This window comes from Muscardinus avellanarius, assembly GCF_963383645.1.
Source record: "Muscardinus avellanarius genome assembly, chromosome: 13".
Taxonomy (NCBI): domain Eukaryota; kingdom Metazoa; phylum Chordata; class Mammalia; order Rodentia; family Gliridae; genus Muscardinus; species Muscardinus avellanarius.
In genome coordinates this window covers 24435042-24459581 of record NC_137799.1, presented here as the reverse complement: position 1 = coordinate 24459581, position 24540 = coordinate 24435042, and the positions used below count along the sequence as shown (strand labels likewise).

The 24540-nt window shown below is 37.3% G+C and overlaps 1 protein-coding gene across 1 annotated transcript in view; it reads right to left on the bottom strand.

Moving 5' to 3' along the window:
• The window catches only part of ECPAS (Ecm29 proteasome adaptor and scaffold), a gene marked incomplete at both ends in the record, with an annotated part of 115627 nt that overhangs the window by 53153 nt on the left and 37934 nt on the right, over window positions 1–24540 (bottom strand). The window contains 9 exons of the mRNA XM_080709071.1: window positions 308–357; window positions 2288–2366; window positions 3059–3144; window positions 8191–8310; window positions 9592–9673; window positions 13629–13768; window positions 16758–16926; window positions 20280–20429; window positions 22845–22963. Of these exons, the coding sequence (XP_080565197.1) occupies window positions 308–357; window positions 2288–2366; window positions 3059–3144; window positions 8191–8310; window positions 9592–9673; window positions 13629–13768; window positions 16758–16926; window positions 20280–20429; window positions 22845–22963 (995 nt within the window). The remainder of the gene's footprint in view (window positions 1–307; window positions 358–2287; window positions 2367–3058; window positions 3145–8190; window positions 8311–9591; window positions 9674–13628; window positions 13769–16757; window positions 16927–20279; window positions 20430–22844; window positions 22964–24540) is intronic.

Genomic DNA, 24540 nt, shown 5'->3' with positions numbered 1-24540 from the left:
AGTAAGTAGCAATAAGAACACATAAAGTCAATCAACTGTCTGTAGGGGTCAAAAATTGTAAACCATTATGATGGAATTAAACTCAAAATGTCACTAAAGACTATGTTTAATATGGTAATGTATCTTCAAATATAAATTAAAATGTCTCATATCTTTCTCTTACAAAGACATTTCTAAACAACCTATGGCCACTAAGTACATTTGCTTTCAGAATCACAACAAATTTATTCTCCGTCCATCATTAAATGCCATATATTTTTTTCTCAATTTACCAACAGGATATCTCTCTGAAAAAGAGTTTACTCACCTGGAGAGTTTTCCAACAGCTGAATATGCCATTGACAGTAGTTTAGGGTCCTTGAAATTAAACAAAAAAGAAAAAAAAGAAGAAAACAAAAAAAGAAAACAAAAAAACAGACAAAACAAAAAATACAGTAAACAGCAAAACCTTTTCGCTGCAATTACATGCATTATTTTACTCCTTGTTAAACCTAGGTCTCACTCTGCCTAATTACAGGATAATAGCATCTGAACAACAAAAACAAAAACAAAAAAAAAACATTCAAACCCAGAAGCCATCATACTACCAAAAGGAAAAACAAAACAAAACCTGCGTCCCCAACTTACTCTAAAAGGAAAATGCAGTAATCATCTATGAAATGTTTCTCTAAGCTGGTACTCAAGTCAAGATATTTTCAACACCACATATTCCACAAACACCAAAATACTCTAGGAAAACATTTCAATTCTCTAGGAAAACAGCATAAGTAATCAGAACATTCATCACTGTCCAGAAGAATAGGTTCCTCACTCTTTTGCCAAAACTGCAGTAAGCTGTAGTATGATTTAAATAGCTACACTATAATAATCAAGCTTCCTCTCATTTCTTTCTTCATAACAAATTAAAGGGTCAGAGCCATTAAGTGAATTACTGAGGTTCCCTCCTGAAGATATAAATAGAATTTCGCATAGTTTTATGAAAACCAATAGTCTGATTACTGAAAACACAGTAACAAACTCCTGCCATTAAAGCTTATGCCTATGGGTTCTATTCAACCTAGGATTCACTCTGACACACCTTCCTAGTCACTCATGGATTCACCTGTCAGGAAGGCATGCAGATGTCTCCTGGAGGTAGGACGGTTAGATTCCTATGGTTTACCTGGACTCTCTAACATATTTTGAAATATACATTTTTCACCTCAGAAGTCACCAAATTTTTTTATTTCTACCAACCACTCCAAAGCATCTGATTATCCATGCCATAAGATAAAGGGAAAGGTTCCCTAGACCTTAAAAACCAGGCAAGCATTATTCAGTTAAAGAAAGCAGCTAGGAGAGCCAGGCCTACAGCATGCCCTGGAAGCACAGCTGTGCAAGAGAGCAGCTGATCATCAGCAATAACGCCTGCTAGGGTCCTGCACTGTGCGAGCCATCTAGGTGAACTGACTCAATGCTCACAATCACACAGGGAGCAAGTACTACTGTTTTCATGTTTCTGATAAAGAACAGACCCAGTCTACACAGGCCAATACAGATGCTGGGCTCAGGGCCAATGCAGCACATGATGCCACTGCCAACACGTCAGCTCTGGCTCCCAGCTTTTAAGTAATTCACCAAAGACCAAACTGACATTCAAATTCAATCCTAACTTCAAATGGCAAGCTCTTGATCTCACCGTATTATTACAAACATGCATTCATGTTTAGCTAAGGCGGAAGAATTAATGCTAACTGGAGTTTGCAAAACCTTAACCTTACCTTTTTAGCACATACTCCTGAAATACTGGCAATAGTGAGAGAAATACAGTAGGAAAAATAGGATTCAAAAATTCTATAATCCAAAAAATTCTCATCTCACTTATCTTAAAGAATCAAAAATTTACTGAATGCATGTTTTGACAGAATTCTGAACCAATGAACTCTTAGCCCCTAATAAATAACACTGTTTCCCATTGTAAGCCAAATCCAAATAGTCCCATATGGAAATAAATCATAAAATAAATTTCAACTAATTCCTTTCATTTTATATAATGCACAGAAGTATAAAATGCTCTCACTTTAAAACATGTTATTTAAAGAAGTGGTAAGACCCTCAAGACTTATATCAGTTTATCATATATCTTTAAGAAAAGCAAAATATGGCAGGTAATTTCTGAAGTTTGCACCACTTCAAGTAAAAATGTTAAACAATGAACAATAGTAAACAATACATAACAGATAGACCAAAAATAATATAAAACACTTCAAAATACAAAACATTAAAATTTAAAAGACAAATCACTTACGTCTTTATACTCACTGATCAGCTTAGTGAGGCCATTCAAAAGCATTGGGCCTAATGGCTTAATCTTCACTTCTGGACAACTTTTAAAAAAGCACATAAGTAAAGCAAGATAAGAGTTATGTATCTTTAGCCGGGAATGGTGGTGCACACTTGTAATCCCAGTACTTGCAAGGCTGAGACAGGAGAACACAGGCTTGCGGCCAGCCTTAGCAACTTGTGAGGCCCTCCACAACTTAGTGAGACCCTGTTTCTAAATAAAGAATAAAAAATAAGGCTGGGGATGTAGCTTGAAGGTAGAATGCCCCTGGATTCCATCCTCAGTATCACAAAAGTAAATAAATAAATAAAAAAGTTACATATCTTTTCAGATGATTACTTAAAATTTTTAGAGACAAGCTAAATTAAATAACCCATTAAAATCTGCTTTTTTGTTTGGGGCAGTAATGGAAATTAAACCTAGGGGCATTCTACCTCCAAACTACACCCCTCTGCCCTCTTTTTTTATTCTTTATTTTGAAACAGGATCTCACTATGCTGTGGAGGGCCTCACTAAATAGCTGAGGCTGACTGCAAACCTGTGATCCTCCTGTCCCAGCCTCCCAAGTTCTGGGGATTACAAGCACGCGCCACCACAATCAGTTAAAATCTGAAAAATTTTAAGATAAACAAACATGATTTCTTTCTAGGTAATATGGGTAAAAATATATATACTCAAATCATTTGACCATTTCAGCAGTTGAAAACAACAATTAGAATAATTTTTAAAACTTACGTTATACAAATGTGATGTACAAACTGTAGGGATAATGTTCTTAACTTTGAATTTGTATTTGTACCAAAAAGTCCATCATATACCACCTATGTAAAAGGAACAAAATAGACATCAATCAACAAAAGTAACAATTTATTATTTTCAAATAGTAGTCAGGATTCAATAGTAGACCTTTAACACTACATCATCTTCTTCAAAATTAATTCAGTTCTTTTTAATACAGCAAACATTAGCCAACCAGCTTAGAAAGCTGATTAGTAGTTCCTACCAATAGTCATGATATAACATAGACTTGTGGTTAATCTCTGTAAGTCTGGAAAACTTCTGGGTCTACCAAGAGGAAGCAATGAAGAGTTCACACTTCACTAGGGCACCACTTTGCCATTCCATACCACATAAAGAACACTAGCAGATGGAATCATTTGGAAGCAATAAGGTTTCTTAATTATAAGTAGTCACTTAGAACAAATTATAATAAAAAGCTTTACAGAAAACTTCAAAATTAAAACATTCCACAAGTGTGTGGTCAGGTAGAGGTGTTCTATGTACTATGTAAAACCTGTCTACAATGCAAGCCTTGAGGATGAGTCCTGTGTAGCATTCAACAAGTTCCAATATTGAACATCAAAGATATTTAAACCAAGCTGAGTGTGGTGGTGCACTCCTGTGATCCCAGTACATTGGAGGCTAAGACAGAAGAATCATAGGTTTGCATACAGCCTCAGTTACTTAGTGAGGTTCTCTGCAACTTAGTGAGACCCTGTTTCAAAATAAAAAATAAAAAACAGGGCTCAAGGTGTAGCTCAGAGGTAGAATGCCCCTGGGTTGAAACCCCAGTATCCCCCCACAAAAAATTAAAAGGGCTTAGGGTGTAGCTCATAGGTAGAATGCTCCTCAGTTTAAAACTCAATACCAAAAGAAAAAAGACATATAACTGCTCAAACTCCTACTTTTTATGGGAAAGATTATTTTCACAATTTAAAAAAACTTATATATTTTTGTTCTAAAAACTACTTAGTACTCTGTTCTTATTTAACAATAACACGTAAGGTACGGAATACTACCACTGAGTATCTATCTGGCTTTATAATTTCTACTATGCTTGGTAGCATGAGATATTTTTAAATAAAGCAAGCACTGTTATCAAGGCACAGAATATTGTTGAGTATTAAAATGTATATTTATTCAAAATGATAGAGGACAAATATAGTCCCGTGCTATATTATTTGGAACAGACTTTTTTAAGAACAATCATCTGGTATCACTTTTGTGTGTGTGTGTGTGGTGCTGGAGATTGAACCCAGGGGCATTCTACCTCCAAGCTACACCTCCAGCCCTATTTTTATTCTTTTATTTTGAAACAGGGTCTCACTAAGTTGCGGAAGGCCCCACTAAATTGCTGAGGCTGGCCACAAACCTGCAATCCTCCTGTCTCAGCCTCCCAAGTACTGGGATTCCAAGCGTGCATCATCACACCGGCTCTGATGTCATACTGCATAGAATAATACGGTAAGACAATAAAAGCAGAGGGATTAATTGAAACATTAGCATTCTGTGAAGAAGTTTAAATTTATGGTGCATATGTTATATGTGAAGAATTGTGCTGGGTGCTTCCACATGTTCAAAAACAAAAGAAAAAAAAGGCAAGGCATGGGAGCACAGGGCAGCGAGCAAGGCAGGCCAGCTGATGAGGGCAGACCATGAGTTTAACTTTGAGAAAGCCCAATTTTAGCTGGATTTGTTTTCAAAACATAGAAACAAGTCACTAGAAATAAAGCACACATCTATGGGAGAATTTGAATATTTGGCCAGATGTTCCAGCAGTTTATATAATGTACTATTACTACAAACATTTTCTGAACAAAATTATGGAGAAAGTGACTGGGAAACAGTGTTTAGAAAGTAAAATCTAAGCCGGGCGTGGTGGCGCACGCTTGTAATCCCCGCGCTTGGGAGGCAGAGACAGGAGGATCGCGCAGGTTCGAAGCTAGCCGCGCGCGCTGGCTTCGGAGACCCTGTTTCCAATTTAAAAAATGTAAAAATAGGTCTGGGAGTGTAGCCCGGAAGTAGAAGGGCTTCCAGGAACCCCGGTACCACCAAAAAAAAAAAAAAAAAAGTAAAATCTAAGAAGCTTTTCTGTGGCGATTTTATGTTTAGGAACACATGGAACAGAATATTTGAAAGTATTCAAATGTTAATATACCAGACACTGGGAATGAACATTTTATCATCTAGAATTATGACAGAGCCATATAAACAAATAAGCTTTAAGCCAGACAGATGCTAAAGCAGAAGCCTGTTGTGTCCACCATGCTGTGAAACCACAAAGGACAGTGTGTTCCTCTGGGACTGAAAAGGAGTCAGATAGGAGATCAGAGGCGCACTCTTGAGCAATAATGAAGCATGAGTAGATGTTTGCCAGGCTAGAAAGGAAAGGAGCCTCTGTGCCAGCAGAGCGGAGCCACAGACCATGAACGTAGCACATCTAAGAAGCTACAATCTTCTGTTGGAGCAAAGGTAAAGGGCAAAGGGTGGCAAGGGATGAGGCCAGAAGGCCTTCTGCCTTTTACTGAGAACTTAATAACTGAGTAAGAACCAACTTCTGTGTTCTACGCCTCCTAACTAATATTCTATCTATCTTAACACTGCTATGAGGTAGTTATTATGGCAGACTTATTTAAAAGTCTGAGACTTAAGATCAAAAGCAAATAAAACTGACTTTACAAGAAAACTGCCAACTAATATCCTTTATAAACATTGACACCAAAAAAAGACAGAAACATATCCTTGATGAAATACTAAACTGAATTCACAGCAACTTAGGAGATTTATACACTAGGACCAAATGAGATTTACTCCTAAAAGGCAAGGAAGTTTAATCTACAAAAATCAATATAATACTCCACACTAACAGAACAAAAAGAGAAAAACACCTAATTATCTCAATTGACACAGAAACAGCATAAAAAAAATCTTTGTATGATTAAAAAAAATTTGACCAACCAGAAATAAAATAAAACTCATCAATATAATATAAGCCATCTCTAGAGAGGAGAGAGAAGATGGTGGCCTCCAGGGATGGTGTCACCATAGACACACCAAATTGAATAGCTACTCACACCCCATATTGCCTCCACAGGAGCTAAGGAAATAAGGTGAGAGACCTCAGTGCTTAGTTTAACAAAAATAAAAGACAAAGTGAAGAAGACAGGGAGCAAAGAGCTGCCAGCATCAGCCTCACCCTGTCCCAACTCCAAGCAGCCTAGCATGTCTCCTGCATGAAGGAAAGGGATAAATCCAGGCCTTAAAATTGAAACCCAGCATATTTCATTATTCTAACAAAGAAACTTAACAAAGATATGTAAGAAATTTTTAAAAATCAAACAACACCAAGAACATGTACATGGATGTCACTGTTAACATGATTTACATTGAGACTACAGTGCACCAATAAAAGCATACAAAAAAGAAAAAAAAATTCTTGAGCTGAATATTTCACTCAGTGAATTTCTTTTCTTTTTTCTGGTGGTACTGGGGGTGGAACCTAGAGGCTTTCTACCTCTGGGCTATACTCCCAGACCTATTTTATACTTTATTTGGAAACAGTCTCACTAAGTTGCTGAGAGCCTCACTAAGTAGCTGAGGCTGGCTTCGAACCTGTACGATCCTCCTGTCTCAGCCTCCCAAGCGCTGGGATTACAAGCGTGCGCCACCACGCCCAGCTCACTCAGTGAAATTTAAAAACACACAGAGAGTATCAATTAGCAGGACAGATCAAACATAAAAACTATTGAGCTCAAAAACAGGCTATTTTGCCTAGCGTAGTGGCATACGCATGTAATACCAGTACTTAGGAGGCTGAAACAGAAGGAATACAAGTTCAAGAACAGCCTCAGAAAGTAGTGAGACTCTCACTACTTTGAGACCCTGTTTCAAAATAAAAATTAAAAATAGGGCTGGGGACCAGGCGTAGTGGTGCACGTGTGTAATCCCAGCATTTGGGAGGCTGAGTCAGGAGTATTGCAGTTCGTGAACAGCCTCAGCTACTAAGTGAGGCTCTTTACAACTCAGTGAGACCCTGTTTCAAAATAAAGAATAAAACATAGGGCTAGGGGTATAGCTCAGAGTTAGAATGCCCCTAGGTTCCATCCCCAGTACCACCAAAATAATAATAATAATAATAATAATAATAATAATAATAATAATAATAAATAATAAGGCTGGAGAATTAGCTCAGAGGTAAAATGCCTGGGGGTTCAATCCTCAATACTACATATGTAGACAGACACCAAAAAAAAAAAAAAAAAAAGGTTATTTAAAAATACACAATGGAAACTGGGAACAGTGATGTACAACTATAATCCCAGTACTTGAGAGGATCACAGGTTCAAGGCCAGCCTCAACAGTTTCAAAGTAAAAAAAAATATGCCAGGGTGGTGGCGCATGCTTATAATCCCAACATTTGGGAGGCTGAGACAGGAGGATCTCAGTTCAAGGACAACCTCAGCTACTTAGTGAGACCCTTTGCAATTCAGTGAGACTGTTTCAAAATAAAGAATAAAAAAATAGGGCTGCAGTATAGCTCAGAGGTAGAATGCCCCTGGGTTCTATCCCCAATACCACACACACACAAAAAAAAATAAATAATAAATAAAATGCCCCTGGGTTAAATCCCCAATAAAACGAACAAGTACACACACACACACATGCACACACACACACAACCTGGTTTGAAAGAGATTATCACCATAAATTTAGAGTGAATGAAAACCATGTTTTTAATAATCTCTGCAGAGCCTTGTAACATTACCTGCTTGAAATCCCAGTAGTTGGGAGCCTAAGACAGGAGGATTACAGGTTCGAGGACAGTCTCAGCAAATAATGATACTTTCATTAACATAGCAAGACCCTGTTTCAAAATAAAAATACAATAGGGCCGGGGATATAGCTCACAGATAGAATGTCCCTGAGTTCAATCCCTAATGATTTCTGCAGAAATAATTAAGAAAAAAATAGAAACTCAATCTACATACATCAACCTACCTCCTGAATATCATTAACACACTTCTTTCTCTAATAAAATAAACATAAAAGGGCAAATTAGGCATTCTTCTCTAAAAGAAAGAAATTACCTGAATGTTAGCTGGGAACGTTTCAGCAGCTTGTCTAGAACGAAGGAGATGGGGAACAATCTTTAACTTGACTCTGGTACTGACTGGGTCCCTTTTGAGCTCTGGTTTCAGAACTGCTCCCTGTGAGAAATATGTCTGATTATAACACAGCAATTCAAAATCACTTATCTTTTGCTCTAAAGACTCCAAAACAGCTTTTATTTGCATCAATATAGCCTGTCAGCATTTATTAGACATTAAAACTGAGAAATTTTTAAATGTTTATTCACTTGGGAACATTAATTTCATAAATAGCTTTCTTATAAAAATTAGCTACACTTTCCAAAACACACCAAGAAGTGGCACTGCGTCACACTTTCTGTGAATGTTTTTAATAACCACCTTACAGCCAATGGCGCATGTACATTCAGGGCTGGAATTCAGAGGTCTCAATTCATTGTTCTTTCTCAATTTGAGCTGATAAGATTTCTTAAACTACTTATTGTTTAAGTTAAAAGCAAGAAAACAAATCATCCTTGTGTGTATAGTTTTGGATGTGAAATTCTTTTAAACACAGTGAAAAGAACTTATGCTACTGAGCAACATTTTACTTCAAAGCTGCAGAAGAACCCATCTTTTGCTTGTAGTTTCTAGATGAGGGTTCAGCAAACTAAAGCACACAAACCAAATCTGGCCCACCATCTATTTTGATAGGGCCTATGAATTAAAAATCATGTATTTAAATGATTTTTTAAAAATCACAGAAATATTATTTTGTAACACATGAGAAAGACAATATTCAAATGTCAGTATCCAATGTTTGGTTGGAAATTAGTCATATTTATTCAGTTATGTATTACCTACTGCTTCTTTAATGTTACAAAAGCATTGAGTAATTGTAGCTTCAGAAACCATAAGTTAAGATGGGCGTGGTGGGCACAGGCTTGTAATCCCAGTACATGGGAGGCTGAGACAAGAGGATAGCAGGTTTGAAGCCAGCCTCAGTTACTTGTGCCCTCCAAAACTTACTGAGACCCTGTTTCAAAATAAAAACTAAAAAATAGGGCAGAAAGTATAGCTCATAGGTAGAATGCCCTGGAATCCCTAGTACCGCAAAAAAAAAAAAAAAAAAGAGAGAGAGAGAGAGAAAAGAAAAGAAACCATAAGTCTACAAATCTAAAATATTTATGGAAAATTTACTGATCAGTAATCTAGACAATATGTCATCATTATTTCTGCACCTGCATTGAAAATAACAGATTTAGTAAACTAAATTACTAGAAGATTTTAACTCAGCTAGACTAGGCTGGCTTAAAACTAGTATTTCATATAGATTCAGCTTAAATCAAAATAGGAGAAAAACTACAGTTCACATCAACGAAATGTTTTTTATACTGATGAGAATAAATCAAACCAACCTACCTCTTTTGTCTTCAGTGGTATATCTCCAAGGTAAACCTTGTACATCTTATTAACGATGGTAGGATTATTCCAGTCGATTAAGCTATGGAAAGATTCAATATAGGATGTTAAAATTATTGTTTCCTCCCACTGCAATGATTTCAAAAATCATAACCTCATATATCTGTTACCAAAAGAAAATGTTAGAAATACACAAATTAAATAAGCAACTGATGCAGAAGAAAGAAAATAAAAGGAACTTCTACCAAAGTTAGCTTTAAAAATATATGGATCATTTATCTGACCTTGACTCACCAATTATTGCATCCAATGACCCGATCTGGTACCATGCAAAAAAACTGGACTGTATTCCTATATAGGAGCTCTCAAGGCCAACACCATGGAGGAGCCAGAGCTACACTAACCCGTGTTCTAAAAGCCTGGGGCAGGGGACAATTATTCTGGGTTACCAAGTGAAATTCAAAGTGGTAAGTGACAAATTTCTACTCTTAAAATTCACAGCCATGGAAGCTTGTAATCCATTGTTGTCTAATGCTGTATCGTTTGATTCCCAGCAGCCCCATTCCTTACCTAGGAGGACACACTCGCAGTTTTCAGCACCTACCTCTACAGAGCAGTCAAACTGCCATTTGTCAGTAAGACTTATTCCTGTTTGGGCTCCACAAAAATCAGGATTAGTATATAAGGTGATTACCACCACTCCCTCGCCAAGCAAGAGACCTTGTCAAAATATTTAATAAACCTAGCAATGTCAGGTATGGTGGCGCACACCTGTAATCTCAGTACTTGGGAGGCTGAGACAGGAGAATTACAGGTTTGAAGCCAGCCTCTGCAACTTAGTGAGGCTCTCAGCAAGCTAGCAAAACCCTGTTTCCAAATAAAAAATTAAAAAAAAAGGTGAGAGTGTAGCTCAACAAAAAAAAACCCTAGCTATAATGCAATCCTTTATTTCACCTGACTGGTGAGGTCTGCCCCTCCTCTCTCTGACTTTCCATGCTGGTTCTGCTTAGCTATGCTGTATTTGTACAAACACAATTTATCATGCTGCCCCCACTGCTTTTCTGATCCATCTCTTTTCATAGTTTAATCTGCCTTTGACTGGCTATAGTCCCCTACTCTCAAAGACATTCTACAACTCTATCTTAGGTATTACTCACCTCTTTTCTCAGCTGACTGCCACTAATTAATTCTAGAGCCCCGCCACTGCTTCCCTTCTACAATAATTCAGGCTTAGAGAGTTTTGACAAAACACTTTATAAAAAGAACTCAACAGTTGATAGTGGTTAAAAAAATGAGTATAATGATCACTGTTCCTTTTATTCTGCTTCTTCCCCTCTTTATACTTTCAGTTTTCTGACTGCATGCTTGATATGCCAGTTTAGAAACAAATGATACAAAAAATAAAATTCCTTAAAAACCAAACCATATACCCCTGGCTCCTTTTCAAGACAACCACTAACTTTAGTATATCTTTTTCTAGATTTCTTTCCTATGTGCATAAAATAAGTAGATGAATACAGCAGACAGGTAGATAAAAGAAATAGATGCATCATTTAAAGAGATACTTTGGCTGCCGGGCGTGGTGGCACACGCTTGTACTCCCAGTACTTAGTATGCCTGGCTGAGCATACTCATTTTAAAAGAAAGACTGTGATACAGCCAGGTATGATGGTGCACACTTGTAATCTCAGTACTTGGGAGGCTAAGACCGGAGGATCGCAGGTTCATGGCCATCCTCAGCTACTTAGTGAGGCTCTCAGCAATTTAGTGAGACCCTGTTTCCAAATAAAGTATAAAATACATCTGAGAGTATAGCCCAAAGGTAGAAAAGCCAGTGGGTTCCACCCTCAGTACCAATACATACATACATACATACATACATACATACATACATACATACATACAAAAAATAAACAAAATAAAAGATAAAAAATCGGGCTGGTGGTGTAGATCAGAGTAGAATGTCTATGCCCCTGGGTTCAATCCCAAATACTGAAGAAAAAGGGGGGAAAAAAAGAGATACTTTGGGCTTTTTCTTAAACAAAAGAGAGTGCCTGCATAATGTTCTCTGACTCAATATTTATCTTTTAACAATGTTCTATTATTTTTATGGAAAAATGCATACTGTGTGACATTGTGGGAAGTGAATCCAGAAGCGGCCTACCTCTGAGCCACACTCCTAGCCCCACCTTTTTTTTAAACAGAGTTTTATTAAGCTGCTGAGGGTCTTGCTAGGCTGCTGAGGCTGAGCACAAATCTGTGATCTCTCTGTCTCAGCCTCCTAAGTACTGGGATATTACAGGCATGTGCCACCATACCCACTATATAATTTTTAATAGATAAAAACAAAATAACTAAAATACTTAAGCAGCACATGTGCATTTCCAACCATCACAACCAGAATATGGTATAAAAAAAATAGGGCCAGTTCAAACATAGAAAAGTTTTAGAGGAGGAATTCTTTGATATTTCAAAACCAAATTCCTTGAAAGAAATACCAAAAATATAAGCAACTAGAAATTTAGGCTTGTAGAGATGTTAGATTCTAAACAATATAGAAGCCTAAACAATATAGTCAATTATCATTTTCTAGAGTCTAAGGCCCAAGGAGTTAAATCAGCCTCCTGAATTCATATAACTGGCAAGAGGCATGACGAGAACTAAAGCCATGACTAACTTCCTCCTCTATGCCACCTCACATGCTCTCAGCAGTAAGGCATTTCCAACCATCACCACTGCACACTCGCTCACATTTCAATAAGCACACTAAGACCCTATAAGGCTAATCTCCTTATTCTATTATACCTTCCTGGACTAATTTCCTTTTGAGAAAAATAACTGTACTGCATACAACCTTGAAAAAGTTTTGACTTTATCCACATTCCACTGTCCAATGCTTATTACATAAATATAAGCATTAAATTAAAAAAAAAAAAAACCATGAGCCAGACATGCTGGCACAACACCCTTGAAATCCTAGTACTTGGAAGGCTGAGACAGGAGGATCACAGGTTTGTGACTAGCCTCAGCAACTTAGTGAGACCTGGTTTCAAAATAAAAAATAAAATAGTGCTGAGGGTGTACTTAGGAGGGAGAATGCCCCTGGGTTCATCAAATATCTTCATCAAATATCTTCATTTTTATATTACTATTTAGCCTTTGCATGTTACTTTTTAAATTTATAATCTATAAATTATGCCATTTGCACATTGCTTTATTATTTTGCCATTATTTGGAGCAATTTACATATTGCTACATTACTTTTATAATTATTTTGGCAGATATATAAAATTCCATAAAAAGATATACAGTTAATCTATCCCCATTGTCAAAAACTGAATTTGTTTCCACTTTTTTTTTAGTGGTGCTGGAGATTGAATCTAGAGGCATTCTACCTCTAAGCTATTCTCCCAGCCCTATATTTTTATTTGGGAAGAAATTCTAAGTTGCTGAGACTTACTTAAACCTGTGTTCCTCCTGTCTCAGCCTACAAGTAATTAGATTACAGGCAAGCACCACCACACCTAGCTTTTTTTCACTTTTTTTTTAAAACAATAATAGGGAATGATACATTGAACAAATTCATAACATTTTTTTTTTTTTTGGTGGTAGTGGTACTGGGGGTTGAACACAGAAGCATTCTACCTCCCAGGTAAATCCTCAGCCCTATTTTTATTTGGAAACAGGTTCTCACTAGGTTAATGAGTCTCACTACTTACTAATACCGTCCTCGAGTCTGTGATCCTCGTACCTCAGCCTCCCAAGTACTAGAATTACAAGTGTGCACTACCACTCCCAGCTTCTTTACTTCTCTTATATGATTTATTTAGGATTAATTCCCAAAGATTTAGATAAAAGGGTGTAAATATTTTCATAATTCATTACTTATTGCAGACTGCTTTCCAAAAATTATTTCAATTTATAATGCCAATCAACAGTTGAATAATTCATTTCATAAAATCCTAAAAGAACAAATATGTGCAGAGCTTTTAGAAATCTGGCTCTTCAATTTGAAATCTTAATAGGACAGTAATCACCTTTGCTTGCTTTTCAACTCCAGATCTGCTGCTGTTGCCACACTGTGGCGTGTGTCACTAGAAGCAATCACCAGGTGGAGAACAGCTTCGAGTTCAGGCACCTGTTCAGCTTCTATGAATTTCACTATACCCAATTTGCACTGTAGACAAATGAAGGGAAGGAGAAAGAATGGTTAGGGAAACAAAGAACACTCTCTAAAAGTACTGTTTAAATTATCAGTGTGGTCATAAACCAAGGATTAATAGTAACGACATCTCTTTCATATAGAAACATCTATGTAAGTATCAGCCCCACTAAGGTATACAATGTGCCAGGGACTATACTAAATCATATATATTCATGGTTTCATTTAACCCTCACAATCTATGAGGTAGGTACTATTATATACATTCTTCAGATGAAAAAACTGAGGCAAGGTTTGAAAAAGTGGTGAAGGTATGATTGAAACCCAAGTCTCTCTGACTCCAAAACTATTATAAAACACAGCCTTCCTATGAGGTTACACAGACTCCCTAGAGTGATAAAGCCTTCAAGTCCAATCTGGGTACCACCCTTAAGGGTGGTACACACCTGTAGTCCTAGTACTGGGAGTCTGAGACAGGAGGATCGTAGGTTCAAGGCCATCCTGGGCAACACAGTGAGACTGTATCAAAATAAAAAATAAATAAGAGTTGGGGATGTACTTCAGTGGTAGAATACCCCAAGAGTTAATCCCCAATACCACCAAAAAAATAAGAAAATGGTATTCCATACATTTTTATAATAGTTCAAAAAGAACTAAACAATTCACATTCCAAAGGGTTCCACTATTTTGTTTACATACAAGTTCTTGTCCTTTCTGTTCTTGGATAATGAAAGCAAAGAATATGATTTCATGTATACTCTACTCAGTCAGGCATGGTGGTGTGCCTGTAATCCCAGAACTTGGGAGGCTGAGACAGGAGGATTATAGTTTCAGAGGCCCTCAGCAATTTAGCAAGACTCTATTTCAAAATAAAAAATAAAATACAACTGGGAGAATAGCTCAGAAGTGGAATACCCCTGGGTATTCAATCCCCAGCACCACCAAAGGGTAACAAATATACTCAATTCCAGTACAATTCTACTTTAAATTCAATCTAATTGACTGGCTAAAATGAAACACAGACTAAAGAGAGATTCTACTTCATGCAATGTTAAGAAGCTATGAACTTCACCACAAACAACTCTAGGAGGAAAAAAAAATGAAAATTAAACTAACTTCACTTTAAAAAATCAGTTACCTAATAATTCTTATGCATATTAATTAGGATAGAAAATATTTATAATTATTAAATGAGAAAGGATACAAATTTAAAAGGTATAAAAAGGTCTGCCTTCCCTCCCCTATTCAACACAACTTAAAAAAAAAGCTAAAACTTTTAAAAACCTCATTTATATAAGCCCTAGATAGATGAATGATAAACTGGGATGGCGGGAGTCCCAATAACTTTGCACATCTCTTCATGGCCTTCTTTATTTATCCTGGTGCTTTGCATGCTAGGCACTCCACCACTGAGCTACGCCCCAGCCTCATACTATTTTTTACTACTTACTTTAATTTTATAATTAGACAAATAAAACTGGCTTATATAAAAAAGTACAAAACAACAGATACTTAAAAATTAGAAGAAAATAACTTTCATCTTTTGGACTCCTTCTCTAGTCTACTTCCTTGGTTTGAATTCTCTGCTGGGTTATTTCAGTTTATTTGGTGGGGATCAAAACCACTAAAACTAAGTTCTTAGATTTTGAGGGATTCTTTATTACAATGATGGGAAGGGATCACTGTTACATTGACTTCTAGTGTACAAGATACTGTCTGTGTATTCTGTATTTTTTGACTAACTATATGGAAAGTTGTCAGTAAAGCCTTTGTCAGAGGAAAAAAACTAGAAGAAAACAACTTTCATCTTTTAATATCTTTATTCCAGCACTGGATTATGAAACTGACAAAATGTATACAGAAGCCCTGTTAATTCAGTAAGTGATGACCAACAGTAACAAGTGCCCTCCAGCATCTGTAGATCTAAACGCAAAGCTTGATGACACAATGAAACCCTGGTCAATCTCAAAACTTCACTGCCACTCAGAGATGGAACAACAATTTCTACACCTCCCTGGGTTACTGGGAGGATTAAATGGCATAATGTACTCAAAAGTACCATCAAGTGCCTGCCACAGGTCACATTAAGTCAAGAGTAGCTTCTGATACTATTTACCTTACTTACATCATGGCTTAAGAAGCAAAACAAACAAAATAGGGTATATAAAATGACGTAAGTCTAATCAATCATAAACCTCATTGAATAGAACATTCTATAAATTTTTGAATGGCAAGAATGCCCCACTTGCCTCTTTCCCTCTCCTGGGAACACTGTTCTGATCAATGGCCACTTACATTCCCAAAAAGAAAAGGATCAAATCATTGAGACTGCCATGGAGAAATAAAGGAAGGATTAGAAGACTAACCCATGTTGCTTGAATTCCAAAATAATTACATACTGATCTCATCTGTTCTTCCCTGAGGTGCCTGATGACACAGACACAGTGAGGCACCTTCTCTGTAGAGCACCAGTCATTTAAAAGCTGCTCAGAGAACATCTGTGTCCTGTTTAAATCCAGAACAAAATTCTTAATGCCAATTTTTAAATTCCCAAGAAGAAATATAAAAGGGAGTCATGCTTTTCCCCCACATTGTAACTTGAAAAGTACAGGGGTTGTTCACTTTACACACAAGGTACATCCCTAAAAAGTTGAACAAGGTAAATTGCATTTTAACTGCACCAAAGGAGCTAGATAATTATTAAACCTATAATTAAAAACTGAAACAACAAAAATTAAATATACTCAGTTTGTAAATAGGTTTTGCTTGATACTTGAAATATGAACAATGTTAGAAAAACTTAAGAGTATTTCCCACTCCTCCCTTTCCCTAGGGCTTTAACAAATAACCAACAAGGCGAAGAGAACACATTACATCAATTGCTCCCTCAAGCATATTCCATAGAGAGCCTGAACATTCTGGAATTGTTACACATGCTTCCATGAACTTCACAGGGGCAAGCGTACAGGGCCAAGTCCCATGATGAGCAAGCAGTGTGCGATACCTGTTCCAGCTGTTCAGGTGTCCATGGGTTATCACCAATAACTCGTTTAGCTGCATAAAAACTCATTCCTGGGGGAGGCTGTGGAATTCCAGAACCTCCCCCACTGTTTGAAGAAGAACCCTGTGCTGAAGATGAATTTTGGCGACTCTGGGATTCATTTAACACATATCTGGAAAGGAAACAAAAGTTTAACCCTCCATAAAAATACATACATTCATATGCATACATACATATATATGTGTATGTACACACATATATACACAAACACATACATATATTAAAAAATATCCAATCATACTCTGACTTCTAACACTATTTTTCTAGGAGAATAAACACCTGAAATATTTTTTTTATTTTAAAAGAGAATTTTATTTTTGTTTTGTTTTGTTTTTGGTGGTACTGGGATGGAACCCTTCTACCTCCGGGCTACACTCCCAGACCTACTTTATATTTTACTTGAAAACAGGGTCTCTTAAGCCAGCAAGGCTGGCTTCGAAACTGTGTGATCCTCCTGTCTCTGCCTCCCAAGCGCGGGGATTACAAGGGTGCGCCACCAGGCCCAGCCTTAAGAGAGAATTTTAAAGGTATCTAAAAAAAGTTATATACATCTGGTTATATATGAACTACAGTAGTAGCTAACAACAATGAATATAAATACTGTGTTCACTCTCAATCTACAAATTATTCTAAGTCATTATGACTTACTGCATTCTGACGTTGTAGTTGACAAACATACAGATAGGTTTGTTGAATGGCAGGGGGCAGGGTAGTAGAGAGATCATTATTATTATTCTATATCAAAAGCAAGAGTGTTTTTAAAGACATTCCTCATTTTTGCTAAGTTGTAATTTATTTCCAATCCTCCCTTAACACTTTATATCCCATTAGAAAACCCTCTAAAACCTCCAAGACACCTATCACACAAGCACCTAATACCCCAAAAGTGAAAGAAAGCAAAAGGAGCCTGAAACCATAAAAGTTAAGAATTAGTTTTTCCCATTAAATGTTCCAAGCTTCTGTGCCTCCTTGTTACTAATTTATCATCCTACTACACTTTTAGCTCATATAGAGCAGAAATAAGTTCTCTAATAAATTCCTTTTGACCAAATTAAACTAATATTCCTTGTGTGCAAATTTAAATTTTTTATATAAATATTAATTCAGATCCCTTCAACTTGAAAATTCTATACTGATAAACATTAGAATAAAGTTTAAATAAATACTTGGAACCTGATAGCAAAGTAAATTACTTCACATTATTTATATGCCATATTCATTCAATTCCTAAATTCATCCATCTTTTTAAAAAATCTTAAGAAATTACTAATATTTTTATATAAATAAAGGGGAGTTCTCATTGGTAAGAAAAATGTGAGGAATATATTAGCTTGAGTATATTAATTTCCTAAGTTCAATTTGGATTTCAAGGTTTATTTACCAAAGCTATCACCACCTGTCAATTCTGGCTGTCTATTTTACAAATATAAAAGGAGACTTTCATTTATTTCTCAATTATAGAAGAATGGTGTCATTAAGTAGATCAGTCAGTACATCCTGAACATCCTACACTGTGTATGGCATCATCCTAAGCACAAGCCAGAGAAAAAGAAGCCTAGCGTGAGTCTATACCACCTAGAGCAAGTCTAGACACTATCAATATGACACGGGACAGCACTCGCCACATCATCACAGACTCAGAGAAATCACAGAGAAATAAAAAATGATCGGGCAGAGGTCGAGGGAATAAACATGGAGTGTTTAAAGACCCAGAAAACAAAGTGCCTAGGTAGGGAAACAGAAGAAGAGCAAACTGAAAAGGAGACTGATCAGACAACCTGGGCCTGCCTGTCCTGGGGAAGAGGATGTGCAGGCCCACAGCAGAGCCGCTGAGCGCACACTCCCGTGAGCAGGGACGAGAATGGTGAGAAGCACCTTAGAAAGCCATCCCTGGCAGCAAATCAAAGCTTGGACACTAGAGCAGGTTCAAACGCCAGATACAACACATCTCGACTGTGAGGAGCTCATCATCATTTAAGAGAGAAGGAAATACCAGCAATGCAAAAATATACAAAGCAATCATACAGGGAGGTAGTTTACTGTTATGAGGACACAGGAAATAGTGCTTTTCTATCTGCACAGGACAAGAAATATGTGTAACACACACAGAATTGACATCCAGGCCAATCTGGGATGCTTTCAAAGGGGCTTTGTTGTTGTTTTCTTTTTCCAATACTTTCCTTCCTGTTGATGGGGAAGTATTCTAAGTGCACTTGCGTGTGTGTGTGCCTGCGTGCATGTTTTAATGGGGATTGAACCCAGGGGCCTTCTACCTCTGACTGACCTAAAAAGGGTCCTGCCGACTTGATCAGAGTCGAAATAATTGCTGTGGCTGTCCCCGGAGCTGTGATCTTCCGGTTCAGCCTCCTAAGTACTGGGATTACAATCATGCACCACCACACCTGGTTGATGGGGAAGTATTCTGAACACAGAGAACTGCATTCTAGGGTGGGATGTGTACATGTTATACAATGACTGAAAAAGAAGAACCCAAGGACTTTATGACCTGATTCAAATCTACTCTACGACAATATAGAAAGTTTTGAAGAGTAGGTGATAAGAAAGCAATTGTAACAAGAGCTGAAAAGGGCCAAGACTAAATAAAGGCAGTGGTAATGGCTCCAGTACATCCAGGAGGTAGGACAAATAATAGAGAAAAGCTGGAGAAGTTCTATGCACAAATGTACACAAAGTGTACACCAAGACAGTCAGGAGAAGACTGCCAGGAGAATCATAGCATTGACAGCAATTTGAAAAGTAAAGGTATTTTATGGGGAAAGACTGATTTCAGCGTGGACTGAATGAATTTGAAATCACAACAGCAACTCAGCATCTAAAAGGCCACTAAGTAGTGGACCCTGACGTGAGAGGATGTTGAGAAAACAAACAAAAAATCTGAGATGCACCCATTTACAAGTGAGAACACAAGCATTTAATACAACACTTAAAGCCGGGCATGGTGAGATATGCTTGTAATCTCAGTACTTGGAAGGCTGAGACAAGAGGATAGCATGTTCATGGCCAGCCTCAGCAACTTAATGAGACCCTGTTTCAAAATAAAAAATAAAAAATCAGGGTGGGGGTGTAGCTCAGAGGTAGAATGTCCCTGGGTTCAATCCCCAGGACCACAAAAATAATAATCTGAGTATGGTGGTGCACACTTGTAATCCCAGCATTTGGAAAGCTGAGACAGGAGGATCACGGTTTGCAGCCAGCCTCAGCTACTTAGTGAGGCCCTTGCAACTCAGTGAGACCCGGTTTCAAAATAAAGAATAAAAAATAGGGCTGGGGGTGTAGCTCAGAGGTAGAATAGCCCTGGATTCCATTCCATCCCCAGTACTGCAAAGTAGTAGTAGTAGTAGTAGTAGTAGTAGTAGTAGTAGTAGTAATACAGTACTCAATTTCCACACAGTAAATGCAATCAAGAACAAGGCTGCTTGGTTTGGGTTTTATTTCTTAACTCACCCATAAGGCATCAGAAGGACATCTAGCATGAAGTCCAAAAGCAGCTGCACAGTCTTTGGTTTCTCAGCAAGATTAAACGGAGAAGCTGATTTTGATGATTCAACAGGGTATTTCATGTGAAAAAGGGTTGGTATTAAAAGATGCATTAAGCTGAAAAAACAATTATATTTATTGCAACTATTTAAAAATAATGTTTTTAAACATGAAAAATAACAATAAAACCAAAACTTACATAACAGAAACTAGCAGTTGTAGCAAGAGCATCCACCTTCAACACCACTGATGTACAAAGTACTAATCTAGGGACTGGCCTTGGTTTCTTTTTTATTGAAAGCTCAGTATATTAAGTGATAATTGGCATCAAGTCAGTCCAGCTTATCACTAAAAGCATCTGAAAATGTGCATAATTAAATAAGCTAATATTCAAAATTATCAGAAGAGATTGTATATTAAATCCTAGGTAAAGCTTAACTTATAACACGCTCTCACAAAAAAAAAACTTTTCTTTCCCACAATTAATTAAAATGAAGCTATTCCAAATACAATTTTAAAATCATATCAATATTAAGATTTTCACTGTATGACTTTAAGTAACAGATTTATCAATTCCTTTTTCAAAATACTTTGATAATCTTAAACAGTGCTTGTGATATTTATTAACTATGTATAAAAATCTGCATCATTTTTTTTTCCCCCAGCAGTACTGGGGATAGAACCCAGAAGCATTCTACCTCTGAGCTAAATCCCCAACCCTATTTTTTATTCTTTATTTTGAAGCAGGGTCTCACTAAGTTGCAGAGGCTGGCCGCGAACCTGCGATCCTCCTGTCTCAGCCTCCCAAGGACTGGGATTACAAATGGGTGACATCTCACCTGGCTACGTCACAGGCGTGGTGGCGCAGGCACATGCTTGTAATCCCCACGCTTGGGAGGTGGAGACAGGAGGATCACGCAGGTTTGAAGCCAGCCGCGCTGGCTTAAGATACCCTGTTTCCAAATAAAAATATAAAAAATAGGTCTGGGAATGTAGCCCGGAGGTAGAAGAGTTTCCAGGAACCCCAGTACCACCAAAAAAAAAAAAAAAAAAAAAAAAAAAAAAGAATATGCTCAGCCAGGCATGATGGTGCATGCTTGTAACCCCAATACCTGGCAGGCTGAGAGAGGTTCAAAGCCAGCTTCAGCAACTTACCAAGACTCTCAACAATCTAACGAGACCCTTTTTCCAAATATGATATAAAGTCAAGCTGGGGCTGTAGCTTGAAGGTTGAATGTCTCTGTGTTCAGTCTTCACTACCAAAAATAAAAATAAAAAAGTATGCTCAAGATGCCCTGAGATGGATCCCCAACATCAAACTATAAAAATAAGCTGGGCATGGTGGTGCACACTTATAATCCCAGCATTTGGGAGGCTGAGACAGGAGGATCGCAGTTCATGGCCAACCTCAGTTACTTAGTGAGACCCTTTGCAACTCAGTGAAACCCTGTTTCAAAATAAAGATTAAAAAAAATATATAGGGCTGGACATTTGGGAGGGTGAGACAGGAGGATTGCGCAGGTTCGAAGCCAGCCTCAGCTACTTAGCAAGGCCCTTTGCTACTCAGTGAGACCCTGTTTCAAAATAAAGAATAAAAAATAGGGCTGAGGGTGTCGCTCAGAGGTATAATGCCCCTGGGTTCCATCCTCAGTACCACAAAAAATAAATAAATAAATAAATAAATAAATAAATAAATAAATAGGGCTGGGGGTGTAGCTTGGAGGTAGAATACCCCTGGGTTCCAACTCAGTACACAAAAAAATAAATAAATAAAAAAGTGTGTGTATAAACTGAAATCACTGTTTAACTCCATCTCTCTACAACATCTGCACTCCTTGTAATGATTCTTACTACAACAGACCTAAAACAGGTCTTTTGTCTAAGCCTAGAACAAATAACATTATCTAAACGTTTCTAACTCTCGGGTGCCCCTACTAATACAAACAAGTATTCTGTTTCTTACAAAAAAGGCTAGGGAATTTTTTATTCTTCAAAACAGAAATGTTTTGGTGTAAATGACTTCTAAAGTTAATTTTTACCATCACATAAAATTAACTGCCTAAAAATAATTGACAAAAATATAATGCACTTAAACATAGAAAATACCATTTGTTCTGGACATTTTTCAGTGTTCACATCAAAAAATTCTGTTAACAGCCAGGTGTGGTGGCACACGCTTGTAATCTCAGTACTTGGGAGACTGAGACAGGAAGATCACAAGTTTGCGGCCAGCCTCAACTACTTAACAACTTAGACCCTGCAGCTTAGTGAGACCCTGTTTCAAAATAAAGAATAAAAATAGGGCAGGGAGTGTAGTTCAGAGTTAGAATGCTCCTGGGTTCAATCTCTATTACCACAAAAAGAAATTAAAAAATTCAGTGTTAATAAAACAGTAACTGGGGTAACACAGAAAATTCAACTCTTCATTAGCTGAAAGAGCTCATCTTTCGTTTGCCAAGTGAAGCCAAGAACCTGTGGCTCACAGGCACAGGCTGAGTCCTGCGAGTAGAAAGTAAGGCGACGGGGTCGTACCTATCCTGCTGTGGCTGAGGCTTCCCTTCCATGGCAGTAAGCAGCGTTGGGGCCAGTTCACACTGTTTTTCCACTGGTAGGCGAGGATAGCCCATCTTAACATAAATTATAGTAAAATTCTAATGCAATAAGAGAAAAGGCAAGTAAGTGTGAAGGAAATATCCTATGACTGCAAGACAGTAATAACAGAAACACAAACATGAACCATCTTCTCGCCACATGCTTACTACAACGTGATCAACCCCGACATCGCAAAGTAAGAATTATAGTCCAGTTTATTCAAACTGCTCACTTTTAAGGTGGGCTTCATGTGAGGAAGACAGCCTAACCTAATGCACACATATACGCAATGACTTGCCACCAGGAAGAAAAAACAATCATTTAACCTAACTACACGCCACACATTAGCATCAGATCTCCCAGTCACTTGCATTAATCCTTACAAATTAGGAGGAGACTGTGTGATAACAAATCCCCGACTGCCATTTTCCAACTGGTCAATTTCCACAATAGCCTTAGGACAGTGCAACACTGTGGCTCTTCACTCCACTCTCTCAGCAATGAATGACAGCCAGGGAAAGCTGAGTGCCCTGGGCATGCTCTGTCTCCAGAATTTATTCAAAAGCCGAATCTGAAGCAAATCCATAAATGCATATCTAGATTTATACATAAGATAAGGATTTGCTTTGCTGAAGGCTTTTTCACTAAAATGAACAAGCTCACAGATTGCTACTTTAAATATCTTCTAATCTGACATGTTTAATGGTACAGTGTTTCTGTTTGCTTGTAGAAAGGGACATCAATAATAGAGCTCTGTATCCAGAAAAGGCACAGACAAGATGCCTAGCTAAGTGGCTTCAAAAGACTTGTGACTCCTGATGTTACATTAAGATTCAATAGACTCCTTCTCAATACTAGGAACTACATGTGTTGGGTGTGGTAGTGCACACCTGTAATCCAAGTACTTGGGAGACTGAGAGAGGATGAGTGCAGGTTTGAGGCCACCCTAAGCAACTTATTGAGACCCTGTTTCAAAATAATTTTGAAAAAAAAAAAAGAAGAAAAAAAAAAAACAGGGCCAGGGGTATAACTCAAGGGTCAAATACCCGAGTTCAATCATTACAAAAAAAAAAAAAAAAAACCTCTCTTCACATTATGCCAACATCTTTTTGACATTTCATTCTCATGAAGACAATAGAAATACTTCTTTCCAAACTTAGATATACTCTAATTTTGAAAAGAATACCTTCGGAATACTACATTAGAAACAGATTTTTTTATTCAAACTTTTATAGATCTGTATTTTTGTCCTTTCTTCTTCTCCTCTTATCCTTTTGCAAGCCTACATCCTACATACATAACCCTTTATTTCTCTCTATTCAGACTTGTCTCATAACCTCTAAGAATCAAATCATTCATTGTTTAATTCAACTTTATTTTAACTGATACATAAAACATAAAAATCATTAACTATAAAAGCGGCACCATGTGATATTTCAATACATGTATTAGTTATACAATATTTACATTAGTTTAAATATATCTCATATAAAATTTAAATAGCTAACATTTATGAAGAAGTTTCATTTGTTTATATAAAACCTTCAAAATCCTCTATTCTGGTCCTCTGAAATGTATAGTACCTGACTGCTATCATAGGCACCCTACTGTACAGTAAGCACATCAGGGCTTCTTC